Raw genomic sequence first — 15,156 nt, 5'->3', positions numbered from 1 at the left:
AGATAAACAATTATTCTCAAAGAAATTATTTTTCTTCTTATTATATTTTAAATCCTTCGAAAACATAATAAATAATAAATAAATAATTTTTTTAGAACATATAATATAGTGTTTATAATATATTTATAAGAAGTTTAGTTGGGTGAAAAAATTGTTTTTAATATTTTATAATTTTGGAGCTTCCATATTTTTCTTTTGACATTTTTCTAGTTTATAACCATAATATATTATAGTGGTTAACATTTTGTTTTATATTATTTCGTAATTATTCTAAATTTTTTTATTTCAAGAATGAATGAATTAAAATTTAAATTTATTACTATAAAAACTTTAATAAAAGCATTTAATTTTAGAAGATAATAGTTTTAATGTAAAAGTATGATTTATAAACGTTTTCTTATGCAATTGTGCATATAATGCATTGCAATAAAACCTCCAATAACGGACAACTCCCAACAGAAACGTTTTTAAATAAAGATGTATATAAAAAAACCTTTAAACAAAGTCCATTTTTTGTTCCGTTAGTGTCCCTTATTTAGAGGTTTCACTGTATTGACACTATTCTGTTATAATCAAGAACTATATACAGTAATTGTTTCTACAGTTTATGCAGTATATTCTCAGTAATCTTATCATGTGTATGCTGTATATATATGTGATAAAAATATTCATTACATTCGTTTTTTTTATTTATTATTCATCGTGTTTATTTCTTGTCTATATATACGAGAAAAATAATAAATAAATCATTTTAATATTGGTTATTATTTTTTTATATTGCTTCTATTGCAATTAATTTAAATATAAAAGATTATTGTTTCATAATAACTCTACTTTTAATGATTTTCTTAGTTGAGCTACCTTCAAATTTGCAATATAAAATATCGAAATTTAATCTAGTTATAGCCATTTTTCTATACTCATTGTGTATTGATGTAGTAATATTGAATTTTCATTACTATTTTTTCGATTTTTTGTTGCTCTAATTACAATTTCAATGACCTATTTTTAGTCGTAATGGGTCAAAGTATATTTTATATCACTACTCGACTAAAAATAAACATATTTTTCATTTACGAAGATTAGTTACTTTTTAAATCTGTTTTTCTAAGCGTCGTTTTAAGGATTTATCACACTTCTATGAACTGTTTTTTATAGTCATCACAGTTACTATTTTCATTTTAAATACCGCTAAATGCACTATCTGTATCCATTCTTTTTAGTTAATTATAATTTATACACAATTATCGATAATAAGGATCAAATTACCTTGTGCCAAATTGTCATATTTGACAAATGATGGCGAAGGTCAATTCGTTATATATTAATTTTCTGTACACCAATTTGTTGCAATTGTTAATATCCATACTCCTAATTAATTTTTCTAAATATTTATTATACGTGCATTAAATTGTTTAAATTTATCGTATGGGTAATGAAAAACATATCTGTTTACTTCATTATAGCCGTTAAAAAACCGAATTCAACAAAAATTTTATGTCATCATTTATGGTAAATGGTAACAATAGTTATTCTATTATCTAGTTTTTCTTATATAAAAAAATAATAAAAGAATCATTCGGTGTTGATATTTTTAGGTTGACGTATATAAAACATGGTCTTTTAATTAGAAGTTTGCCATGTGTTATTTTTCCTGGAATGATTTGATTTCGTTAGAGGTGAAGCAAGTACTTAAAGGTTATATGGCTGGCCTCAGATTTACCTATTAAGGGTAAGTCTAACCCGTAATAAAATGGCATTGCGGATTAGACTAACTGTTAATAGATATGTAGAGATGAGAAGGAAATCGACGTCGTGATTCCAAATTACCTATTAAAAATTACGAGTCCCCATTCCAATAATATCTATAGAAGTTAGTTGCAAAACTTTTTTACACATATTATATAAAATTAATATTCGAATCTAAACAGTAAATTACTAATAAAATTTAATTAAATTCATAAATTTATTTTTATTTTTTCCAAATTAATATAAAAAATACTTATTTTTCTCAGTAAAATTGTCATATCTATCCTGAGAAACCAAACTAATCCTTGTTATTATTATGAAACCAAAATAATTTTATTACAAATTGAATAGAAATAGCTACGTCTTGAAATAATTAATTAATAGATTATTTTGGTTGTTGATTTATTTCTAATCTAAAACCAATTTAGAATTAAGAGGATCACTTGAAAGGAAGTGAATCATTTTGACTGAAGCTTTACTATTTTCTAAATCATTTATACAACGATTTATTTAATAGGATAATAAGGTGTAGATTTAAAATGAATTGGTTGATGTTACCTATGGTTCCAAAATGGCGGCTCGTCTGTGATTCCAGCAAATAGAAAAAAGGAAACAGTGGGGACTCGCGTTCTAACCTAACCTAACCTATTCTAATAAATTACCATAATTATTACCAACAAAATTATTAGAATAGATTAGGTTATGTTAGAACGTGTGTCCCCACTGTTTCCTTTCTTCTATTTACTGGAATCAGAGGCGAGCCGCCATTTTGGAACCATTGGTAACATTAACCAATGAATTTTAGTAAATAAATCCTAATTAATAAAACTTTTTATATAATCTCTTATCTCTTGCGGATACGAAATTTTTATTATTAATTTTTAAAGATTTCTGTATGATGTAACTAAATATTTTAAAATATAAGTAAATATTACTTTAAAATATTATAAATTCTTAATAGCATTATATACTGTAAAAAGAAATATTTTGATATTTTATTTGCTTTTATTATTTTTGTATAACAAACATTACAAATACATTTTTTTTATCAAACAATTATTACATGATATAAAGATTTTGAATTATCAAACACTAAACAATAAGCAATTTGAATTCAGAGCCTTTTTCTATTTTTTTCTTTTTTTGGTATTTTATTCCTCCAAAGAGACATAGCCTATATCACAACCATCCCCGCTTGAGCAAGAACTCGCAGATTTTCAATTGATTTACCAATAAATTGCTGGTGCTGCAGCGAAACCAAACGCATAAGGATGAGGTACAATTGCTGGTGCAAGAGGAAAACCTGCAAAATATGGGAATGGTAAAGGTGCAGCTTTCAGATCGACGGTAACTGGTTTAGGTGCTAAAGCTGCAAGTTTTTTCGCTTCTTCTTCTGTCTTCTTATCAACAGTAATATCTCCCTCAGCAACAAAACCGATGCCTGCTCCAGCTTTATACGTTACTTCTCGAAGGTAACCATTGGGATCCGTGTAACTGTACTTTCCACTAATGGTTCCATCACTTCCTCCGCTTTCTTCTCTCTTGTGACCACCGTCATCTCCTGTGCTATAAGCAAAGTTATACTTTCCATCACCTATCTCCATGGTCTGTTCGGCTACGCAACTAGCCACCAAGAAAATGAGGATGCACTGTCAAAAAATTAATTGAATTAATTCATTCTAATATAACGATCACAAAGCAAGCCGGTAAATACATAAAAAGTTATACAAAGGTTATATAATTATTAATTTAAACAGGTTTTAAAACACCTCGTTATCTTTCGATATGTGCTCCAGAACTGATTATAAGTAAGGATACAACATAACAATTTATCAATAGTAAGGGCTAAAAAACTAGTATAAGTTAAATATGAAATTAAAAAATAGATTTAATAGTAACTTTAAAAAGATCAATAAACAAATATTTAACTTAAGAAAATAAATTTATATAATATAAATTAAATTTAAAAATCTAAAATATTATATTGAATATCAAGAGAAGTAAAATTGACACTACAACAATTAAATATGGTTAAAAATAAGTTTATTTAATCAGAAGAAATGAAGACATTTAACATCTAAAATATCAATTATTTTTAACCTTTTTATTACATTAATAAACTACGAGTATTTCTTTAAAATATAGAATTAGAAGTTTATTTAACTACTTACGTATTTCATGTTTTCCTGAGGTGCGATCTTTCAAGCGATCTGGACCATCATTACAACGATGAACCTTATATACTTTTACCCATCCTGGAATTTCATCATAAAAAATTTTAATGTAGTTTTTTTATTTATTCGATTCTCCAATCTTCGCCCTAAATCAAACCAGTTTTTACTTAAAGAATACCAAAGAAGGACGATCATTGATCTTCAAGGTTTTAGTGAATATTCAATTGAAAAGTACAGTCATTGATGCGATAATGGCCAGAAAGATGAGGTGTGCCAACAAAATTCAGGTCAGAAGATGTAAACAAGGTTACATTATCACCACCACACCCAGTTAAAAATAGTAAAGAATGCGAATTAAGAATACGCGTAACATAATAATTACAAGTTAAAATCCTTTTTCTGATTTATTAAGATTAATAAGAGATGATGCTCTTCTTTTACAGTTAGTTGGTGTAGCCTACTTAATGAAATGCACTTAGAAGATAATTGGAAAAACACGCTTTTAGTCATTTTGAGCGTGAAAGGTTGGAGGTGGTTTGATCTAATAAAAGAAATAGAAAGTAGGAGTTGAAAGTTACAGCCACTCATTAATCCAAAAATAGATTTTTAGCTAATTATGATCATTAAAAATCAATATTTTAACTCCTTTTCTTACATTTATTCATTTCTTAAATATTTATTATAGTTTTTATGAAAATTTTGGATAAAATATAAGAAAATTAAGAAAATTATACAATTTATAAATGTCTTAATTAAATTATATCTTTATAAAATAAAAAAAAAATATTCTTATTCTATTTATTTTCAAAAATGTTACAGGATTGTATAATTAAGTAATCAGAAAAGAACAATGAAATAATTATTTTATTATATCTTTTGTTTTGTCATTTTTGGATTTATTGTAATAAAATGAGATTAAGTTTTTATAAGACAATTATTTCATTTTCGAAATCATAATTAATTAAAAATGTTTTAAAGTATTAAAATGTATAATCCCATTCTATTTATCTATATACTAATTACGAAGCTTCTTATAAATTTAAAAAATAATTTTAATAAAGCAACATTTTTGTATTTTTTTTTAAATTCAATCTAAATTAATCTAAATATATAATTTATAATCTTTTTAAAATTTGTTTAATATCTGAATAATTATTATAAATATGTCTTATTCAATATTTGAATTCTTAACTTCAATATTTGCATAGTTATAAACACAAATTTTAGTAGTATTAATGTAAAGTATTTTTATATTACGTATAAAGAAAATACGATATTCATGGAATTTCTAGTCATTCAGTAAGAATCATTCTCCGTTAAACAAATTATATCAAAATATGTGTTTTTATATAAATAATTTTAATGTATTATACTTTATTATTATAAAACATTTTTTTTTATTTCGATATAAATGAGTTTATTCGAAATTTATATTGTACATATGATTAATTTTGAAAGTCATTAATTACAGATTAGAAGAAATTACCTTGATTTATCACTTTTGTAATTTATTAATCTTATTTACCTTCAGAATAAGTGGAAACACTAGAACACTTTGTGTTTGTATGCCTCGTGAGTACGTAATTTTGAGGGTGTGTACAGGTTTTTTTATGTGGAAAAAAAAATTATTTAAACACAAACAATTTTTTAGAACCATTTTTGTCGCAAGATACTTGCGATTCTATCTAGCACAGCGGAGTTATTGTGACTATATACTATAGCGAGGTTGAGGCCGAAGTTTTAAACGCGAAAACGTGTACGTCGAACGTTCAGCGCCGCTTTCCTGTAAGCCTAGAAGTTTGACAATGGCGTTTAGAAAGTCAGTGGAATGTTGCTCGACATTCCAAACGCTATTGTCAAACTTCTAGGTTTTCAGGAAAACGGCGCTGAACATCCGACGTACACGTTTTCGCGTTTAAAACTTCGGCCTCAACCTTGCTAATATTTCAATAATTTGGTAGGTATATTTGTAAGGTAAATAACGAATGTGACACTTATATATTTTAAAAACCTATTTGATAATAAAAATATATTACCTATTTTGTATATTTTTCATTAATTACTTGTTGGTTATTAACTCTTGGAATTTTTTAAACCGCTTATCTCAATTATCTACTCGATTAAGTAAGAGCAGATAATTAAATTGGTAATATCTTTTACTAATTATATAAATAATAAATGTTCGTGTATTTCTATTTATAGATTTTTATATACAAATTAACAACAATGCATTAATTGTTCTATATTAAACAATAAAATTCTTATGCTGTTGTGCACTCTTGTTATATTTACAAGTAATTAAATAACTCATTAAAATAATGAATACAGTAATATAATATCATTATAGTAATACAATAATAATATTTTCTAGAAAATTTAATTTAAAATTCATTTAGATTTTATAAGTTTAGAATAATTAATAATTGAATATTTAAAGACAAGAAGTTTTCGTGACGAAATATGTCCTTGACACTTTCTGTATTATCCTATTTGAAGTTGATGAAGTAGAAAAGGAAAAAGCACGTATAATTAAAAAAATAAGTACATTTTGAAAATGTCTATTTAAAAAAAAGAATAAAATCAGGGTTATTCGTTTTAAAACAAATGTTCAAAACAAGTGTTTAAAACAATATACAGTATTTAAACAACCTAAAACACGTGTTTAAACTTTTTTAAACAAGGGAAAAAAAACACGTTTTGAACAGTGCAGAATTAAGCTAATTTTGGCTGGAATAAATCTTTTTCTCTTTGGTGAGTATCATGGAGCCCAGTATATTGAACCCTGAATACTGTATCTTTATATACAATATCAAGAATACTCAGATATTTTCTACGTAATAAACTAATAAATGCGTAAACATTAAAACTTAATATTAAACACAATTCACGTAAACACACGTTTTATTAGAAAATAAAAACTGATAATAATTGATTAACGAACACAATACGAAAGAAGCTACGTTTAAGAATACGATTAGACTAACGAGAAAACGTAGTACAATGCTTTTACATATTTTTAAACACTATCTTATTATTTTTTCGTATGAACATTGAACAAATGACACAACACTGTAGAGAAAAGGAATGAAAATGAAATGTATTAAATCATTGCTTTTAAATGTTTTAATTATAGTATTTACTTGGAAAACTCAGTTTAACTTTTACAATCAAAATATAAAACACTAGAATAATTATATTTCCAGTTATAATTTTATATTTACTAAATTTTGAACTCCATAATGCCCCGATATATTCTACAAAAATATTTGAAATCGTTTAAATTTTTATTCTGAGAAGTTACTTGAATCTTTTAAAAATTATAAGGATAATTTTAATAGTCATGAACACAAATTAAGTTTTTTCTGTGGTTTTATTTTAAAAGAATGCCGTAATTTTTTTCGGTATTTCATTTACTTTCGGTAGATTCAATTTCTTTACAGACATTAGAATTTAAGTCAGCATTTCCAGAACTAATCATTACATATCAATAATAGTTTTAGTATAAGAATTTTTAAATATACGTGCACTTTTTATAATTTGTGAGTCTGGTTAATCATCGTAACAAGATCACTATCACTAAAATGAAAATGAATGAGATGGTTCGTACTAAGTTCACATACCAAAAATAAATCAGGCATATAATAGAAGAGCTTTCCAAACAAAAGAACTCGTACAGTACATGGTATGTAAAAAAGTCCTAATTTATATCGTATTTACAACAATATTGGACAGTTGTTAATTTTAAATAGTAATTTGTTAGATTATTGTGTTAATTTTGTAGAGATAGTTTATTATTATTATTATTATGTTGGGTTAAGTGAGATATACTCGGTTAACACCGGTGGCTGTGTACTATGCCGGACCAAAGTCAAGGCATAGTAACCAAAACAGAAATTAAAGAAGTGTATCAGTGTGTGTGTCTGTATTCAGGAATTTTCTCACAATATGACATGTATTCAATATAGTGGCCTTCTGTAGTGTGATGTATGCGTTTCTATTCAATTGTAATGTGCCCAGGCTTTTGTGTAGTGTGTGTGGTATGACACCTGTAGAGGAGAGAACAACAGGTACAATAAGCACCCTATCCATCCTCCACAGATGCCTTATTTCCTGGGCGAGTTCTGTGTACTTGCTAATTTTTTCAGTGCAAGCGTTTTGTATATTGTGAGTGTTTGGAATGGATATGTCTATAATGTATGTGATTTTATTGTGTTTGTCAATGAGTGTGATGTCTGGTCTGTTGTGGTAAATTGTTTTATCTGTGATTACGGCTCTGTCGTAGTACATTTTGTGCGTGTTGTTTTCCAATACTGTCTGTGGAATGTATTTGTAATATGGTTCGTGGATGTCTACTAATTTGTGTTTCTTTGCAAGCTCTTGGTGTATTATATTTGCTACTTGATTATGTCTGTGTAAATAATCTGTCTGTGCCAAGAGCTTGCAATCAGAGGTGATGTGTTGTATAGTTTCTGGCATGATGTGACATTTTCTGCATGTGTCATTTGTGAGTGTTGCATCTTTGAGTATGTGTTTTCTGTAGTTATTATTATTATTATTATTATTATTATTATTATTTAGGGTTTTAAAGTTAAAAAAAATCGTTATGCGTGTTAATTTCATTTTAAATTTGAAAAGAAATGTTCGATGCTGTTCCGAATTCGAACACAATTTATCTGACGAGGGCTCATAAATAGAGCCGAAAAACGTTTGTAACGTTTGTAAAGTTTAAATACCCCAGTAGTAGGATGTTTTTATATTTTATTTATATTTATATTTAACAGATAATTGTTAATTAATTTATATTTATTTAACAGATAATTGTCAATTAATAAAAAAACAGTATTGTTAAGAAGGAAAATTGTTATAATTATTTCGAATATAAAAAGATGTGGAATAAATATATCTTGCTTTCTTTATTGATATTTACAAAAAGTTTGGCATTGTATATAAATATTAAGATAACCATGAAACACGATATTAACAATGGTAAGTTTATTTGATATAAATTTTTACATTTCATAATATTTGCAGGTATAATGATAATGATTATTATTAATAGGAATAAATAATGAAAATACTGAACGAGGTCAGAAATCCAGATTAAGCAAGATTCTATGGTATATATTGAAATTTATTTTAGAAACATCAAAACAGATTTATATTTATTTCTTAAATGAAATCTATAAACAACATGAAAACGCATCAAACATAACGATTTTAGTTGATGTTTCTGTAGATCTAAATTTCATAATCAAAAGTTTATTAAAGAATGAAAAAAGGGTTTGTTTTGTGGATAAACGAAAAAACTTCTCCAGTACAGAAAATGTCTCAAATTCCATTTATCCTACCTTTATGCAAAAATGGAGACGAGATAGGATAGAAGATGAGATGCTTTTATTTAACTGGGAGCAGCATCTGATCGTTTCTTCATATGTTTCAACTAAATTCTGTAAACAAATAATTATTCTGGAAAATCATACGACGATAAAGAATGAGGAAAGTATATTTAATATGAAAGTTGAGAATTTAACTGCCTGCCATCATAATAATTTTAGTTTGGGAACCGAAAATATGACCAAAACTAATTTAAATTTAAGTGACATCGTAGAGTATCCAAACATGTCATGTGAAATAACAAATGAAAAATGTATTGTTTTTACATTCGAGATTGCCAACAGAAATATATTCTTTTTGAACATAATGGAAAGCTCTCAAAACAATTCTAAAAAGCGTAACAACGTTTTGAATCTTCAAGTTGCATTACCAGTTACGCAAAATTATAAAATTATTGTATGGATTGGAACAATTTTGTGCTTATCGGTACGACGCTTTTCAATTTATCAAAATGTTTTAAATATATTTTTAGCAAAATATGAATTAATTTTTAATTTTCAGATTATTTGCTTTTGTTTTTATTTTTTCCTGTCCAAAATTTCGGATCAAAAGCAAATCTTTGAACATATACAAACTGATAATAACGACGAACCCGAAACAACAGAGAAAGAACTTCAAAATGACAACTTACAGGTAAACTTTGTTTATTTTTTAAAGTAATAGAGTAGCCTAAATCCTACCGAATATTTTTCTTATTTGAATAGGTTTTAGTATTTTTTATGTTTTAACTTTTAAACAAGATACATGTCACATAATTACGTTTTTATTTATAGTAAAATTACTTTTATTGGGCTACTAGATTTTATTCAAAGGAATCCAGAGATTCCAAATAATGACGAGCATATTCGAATGTAAAACTGAGAACTATTCGACTCTAAAAATTTCTCATTGTTTCCGAGAACTTAATCTAAGTATTCAATATATTCTCGAGAACAATGAGATCAAGTTTTACACCCTAACATGTGCTGCTCCATGCAGATGCTTACTCTACTGGTGTCTGGAGCCACGGTCCTGTATATCTCTGTCACTTTAGTAGTCTATATAGTGGAATTAGAATTAACAGTCTACTTTTATTTATCAATTAGCCTTTAATCCCTTTCTTTATATAATACAATAACAATATACTTTCTACAAATACGTAATACATAATTTTATTGAAGAGTTATCGAACAATTGAAATCTTTATTTTTTTTTATATGCCTCCTAAAATGCATTAAAAGTAGCATTACTTTTAATAATATGTCGTTATGAATTCAGTACTTGCTGAACTCGTAATGATGTATTATTAGGATCAATTAGTATAATGGAATAAATTAATCAATCATACTGAAAATCAAAATTAAAATCAAAATTTGAAATAAATATATTAAAATTCCTAATTCGCGATCTCATCCAATCTCTAATGTCCTTAGTGGTAGATAATCTCCAGTATTTACTTTTATAAGCATTGTTTAATTTCAGGACTGTAATAATACCGAGTCTAGTTATGAAGACCAACATTTGCATATGTCTGTTAAAACAGATGTAATTCAAAGTCCATTACTTACGATAGATCAGGTAAGACATTTTCAAATTTTTATATTAAACAATGATTACAAAAGTGAAAAATGAAATTAAATTGTATCAATGTTTTTCAGCTGAAACTAGATTTTACAAACATTATGGAAGAGCTACAGGAAACGGAAGAACAAAGCACCAACAAATGGGAAAGTAATTTGTAAGTAATTTTTAAAAAAAATAGATATATTCAGAATTACTTATTTTTAAACGCATTTCTTGACATAATGCAATATCAGTAAATTAAAAGCACTTTTATTTTATAACAAAAACAGTAGCGTCAAACACACTTCTAATATTTTTTTGTACAATGTACCAAATGTATTAATTAACAAATATATTATTATTAACATATAATGCTTATTATATTGATTGGTGTTATAATTTCTAACAGGTTAAGCATGTCAAATGAGTTGGAATCAATTGAAAACTTAGGAGAAAGCATAGTCTTCGACATTCAATCTGAAATCGAATCAATAGAGCAGCTGATGGAAATCATAAAAGGAATCGACACAAAGTACCAATGGATAGTAGGGAATCACGAGAAATTGAAGCGATGGTTTGCAGAATTTGTAGCTTATAAAACTGAAATTAAACAAAAATTACAACGGTTCGGTATATTAAAATAAATACGACGAATAAATAAAGACGAATAAAAATTTCGATTTTATGATGATCCTTCGAATCTTACTAGACCTCAAGTGTAGTAACCCCCTTTTATCTATCGTATTGTGATTTACTCGAGTGTCTCTCTATATAGTCTATTAATAAAATTGAACCTTTGTTAAATTGAGGTGTCTGAACATTACAGATTAAAACTTATACATGATAAGGACTACGGAGCGAGTTACGTTCTGAAATATACGAAAGATATAGTGACTAAACATCCCTCTTGAGAGCGATTTATTCTTGCATTTATGACGAATTAGAAACTTCATTCTAGATGTGTTAAATTATGCGTTAGACTCTGTTTTCTGTTAAGACTGATTGTAAAATCGGGAAAAAAACGTTCGTTAAATGATTATTGCACAAAGCAAATATTTACATAAGTTCAATACCGTTTATTTTTTCTATGGGAGAATTTTGTGATAAGTTTACTGACACCCTCTACTGTTAAGCTACGTAATTATAATAGGACAAGCAAACTAGACGCTTATTGAGTTGCGATCAGAAAATTCCGCCTGTCTTTTCCTTATCTCGAGAACGGAGTTAGATAGATGAAAGACGAGACCAGATATGGAAATTTAGGGGCAGCAAGAAACCCCGACTATGTACCAAGTATGTACGAACTTCCGATGCAAACCGGAAGGCACGTTATTTCAACCGAAAAATTTTTCCCTTAAAGCAGTTAGATAAATGACCGGCACGACTCTATTGTTAAAGGTAAAGTATGACGTACAGGGGCAAGCGACTACTGATTTGGTGTGGAGAACATATATTTTAAATTAAATAAATGAAAAAGTCAACATTCCGACGTTGTGACAAGAAAAGAATTGCTCGTGGGATTTTTAAATTGTTTATTATTTATAATATTACATATATAATAAGTCTTCTTTTTCTTATTTGTACTATATATGTTAGTACACAAAAAATTTATCTCCGCTCTTTTCTGACGTACGGAGGCTGGAAATTTTACAGTACTCTAATCTGTTTACTTAAAAACAAACCCGAATAAAATTAAAAATTGTAAGGCAAACAGGTAAATCTTGAGAGAGAAAAAATTTATTATTATTCATATTATATTACCCCAAATGCATTTCGCCGTAAACGGCCTCCTCAGTAGGGCTTTTTTCCAAAGAAACTTTGATGCGAGTCATCCAACAGAAACAGAAACATCGTCCACACAGTGAATACTTCGCGTACAATCTTTATATCCGACTAGCAGACCCGGCCACGCGTTGTTGTGGCTAAAAATGTATCTATTATGAATGTATAACACTTCCCCCGTGGGGGGAAAATTTCAAAAAATCCCTTCTTAGTGTACATTCTCTTCACGTGCCCTATTAAAACGCAATCAAAAACGCAAAAAACTGCATCTAAAATAGTAGAATAGAAGCCGAGTTCTTCACGGTAAGCCTTAATCCTGTCCATCTCCCCCCAGTGGAGGGAACTTCGACACGTATATTATTTAAAACATGTGCGTATTCGAATGCAACGTTGTGTCAAAATTTCAAAGGAATCGGTAGGAACAAACGAACATTACATTTTTATTTATATAGATAGATAGTGTAGATGTACCAGTTTTGGCCAGTGTACCAGTTCTGGCCAGAAAACAAATTTAACTTAAAAATATAATCACCACATATTCAAATCTGTCCAATGAAACAAACTTTTATTGTTAACTGTGTGAACAGTTAACAATAAAAGTTTGTTTCATTTGTGATTAAATTTTTAAGTTAAATTTGATTTTCTGGCCAGAACTGGTACTACACTGGCCAAAACTGGTACATCTACCCTAGATGATGATCTGCTTTAGTTCAACCTCACAAAAAAACATAATGCCTTACAGAAAAGCAAACTTAGGTCGTCGGAGTTAGCGCCATCTGTTGGACATAAAAGCCTTAACCCTAGATGTTATCTTTTAATTTATATGAATGTTTAACGGAATAATATATAGCCTATGTCTACCCTGAAGGTCCATTCTAAATATTGGTGAAAGAATTTTTGAAATCGGATGAGTAGTTTCGGAGATTACCTGTTACAACCAAACTTAGTTACCTCTTTATATATTAGTATAGATAATATTAACATAAACATAATAAAATTAGATTTTCTAAATAAAATCAAATATAAAAAGTTGTAACTGGCTTTAAACGGCTAGTTAAGGCTCCTGTGACGTACAGTACTGTACTGTACATTAATTTGTTTAAACACCTCCACTGGATTTCTGGCTTTTTCGGTTCCAAACCTGTTTCTTAGTTTAGATTAAGACGAAAAAAGCCTGGCTAATTCTGGCTGATGAAGCAGCAGCTTAGTAAAGAGGGCTATGGTTTCTAGATTCAAGCCTCGCAAGGAAAGCCACCAGTTCAGGGGCTTGATGGATATACCCCGTAGTAAGGACTTTCCCAAAGAGATAATATTTGAAACTCCTTGCTCTTGCTTGATAGTTAATAATATCGGAAATGGATTGGGATAAAAACCACTGGTGTATTCCATGGCCTCATCAATCTTCCCGCTAAATAGTTTATGCCGGCGAACCGTGGATCGAGGGGATTTACTCCATTTCGATGTAGAAATTGTCGTCAGATAATTTTCGGGATTAAATTTCTGCGTGTGATTTTTTATTTGTTGAGCCAAAGAAACTACTTCCTCTTTCAGGATTCTACACCTAATCCGTAATGTTTTCGTCTTTTCGGGAGTAATGCAATAGAAATGTTCGACTCTTCGGGTTTTGAATCGAGAATAATAATCGAAAGAAACATTTGCATCTTCTCGCCTCGGTTTAAAATTTAAAACTGAAAAGTAGTATAAACATTTAGTTTTTCCAATCGCGAATAAGTTTGGCTTTAAAAATTGAGATGCGTTTTTTTCACTTTTACCCCCTTTTCTGTCTATATACTAGTTCACAAGTGAGAAACTTTTCAGTTATTTTCTTATCGCATACTAATGCCAGAGTGACGTTACAATGGTAGTAGGTAGTCGTTACTTAAGTAATTACTACCTACTACCAATGTAACGTACTGTAAAATCGTAAAAAACACAGACAAATTTAAGTTTAAACATTTTAAAAGTGTTTAAAACTAAAGAAAAAAGTGTTTTTTTAAACAAAAACCGTTTTAAAATGGTTTTTGCAACCTTGAATAAAAACATTTATATAAAAATTAATATTTTGTAACTTATACACAACTGAATTTATTGATATTTAAGTTATATTTTATTTACACTGTATTAATAAATGTAATAAAATCATCATAAAAATTGTATAAAAATAATTTAGTTAAATTTATAAATATAAATTCAACAAACTTATATAATAAATTTAATTTATAAATCCAAAATTATAAAATAAATGCATATAAATTTATTTCTAATCTTTAATATATTTACTTTTTAAAAGCATTTTAAAATCTTATATTAGATTAACTCATTCATTAAGTTGCATAATAGCAATAATAATAATACAGAATCATGTTCTTTTCTTTAAATAGAATATTGATAAAAGTATAAAATGATCTGCTTTATGCCATAGATTTATTTTTAATGACTTGTTTATTATATAAACTATTATATAAATATTTAATTGTATTCATCATCGAAAATATTGATTTTTATTGACCTTGTT

General features: G+C 27.7%; 2 protein-coding genes across 2 annotated transcripts; one reads left to right on the top strand and one right to left on the bottom strand.

Annotated features, from left to right (window-relative positions):
* Positions 1-2,855: 2,855 nt before the first annotated feature.
* LOC136981253 (adult-specific rigid cuticular protein 11.9-like) lies at positions 2,856-3,393 on the bottom strand. The gene has a single exon (XM_067277543.1). It carries the CDS (start codon positions 3,351-3,353, stop codon positions 2,976-2,978), a length of 378 nt encoding a protein of 125 aa, XP_067133644.1. The 5' UTR covers positions 3,354-3,393; the 3' UTR covers positions 2,856-2,975.
* Positions 3,394-8,778: 5,385 nt separating this feature from the next.
* On the top strand, positions 8,779-11,503 carry LOC136982471 (uncharacterized). Its single transcript, XM_067278963.1, has 5 exons — positions 8,779-8,909; positions 8,983-9,743; positions 9,819-9,950; positions 10,955-11,034; positions 11,269-11,503. Exons 1-5 carry the CDS (start codon positions 8,810-8,812, stop codon positions 11,501-11,503), a joined length of 1,308 nt encoding a protein of 435 aa, XP_067135064.1. The 5' UTR covers positions 8,779-8,809.
* Positions 11,504-15,156: the final 3,653 nt, after the last annotated feature.

This window comes from Centruroides vittatus, unplaced genomic scaffold (genome assembly GCF_030686945.1).
Source record: "Centruroides vittatus isolate TY-2023 unplaced genomic scaffold, ASM3068694v2 contig_1168, whole genome shotgun sequence".
NCBI classification, from domain to species: domain Eukaryota; kingdom Metazoa; phylum Arthropoda; class Arachnida; order Scorpiones; family Buthidae; genus Centruroides; species Centruroides vittatus.
This window is presented reverse-complemented; position numbering and strand designations above follow the sequence as displayed.

Coding starts and splice junctions, on each gene's coding strand:
- LOC136982471 (XM_067278963.1), top strand. CDS start 8,810: ATGTGGAATAAATATATCTTGCTTTCTTTATTGATATTTACAAAAAGT. Junction 9,744..9,818: donor GAACAATTTTGTGCTTATCG/GTACGACGCTTT, acceptor TTTAATTTTCAG/ATTATTTGCTTTTGTTTTTA. Junction 9,951..10,954: donor TTCAAAATGACAACTTACAG/GTAAACTTTGTT, acceptor AATGTTTTTCAG/CTGAAACTAGATTTTACAAA.
- LOC136981253 (XM_067277543.1), bottom strand. CDS start 3,353: ATGGAGATAGGTGATGGAAAGTATAACTTTGCTTATAGCACAGGAGAT.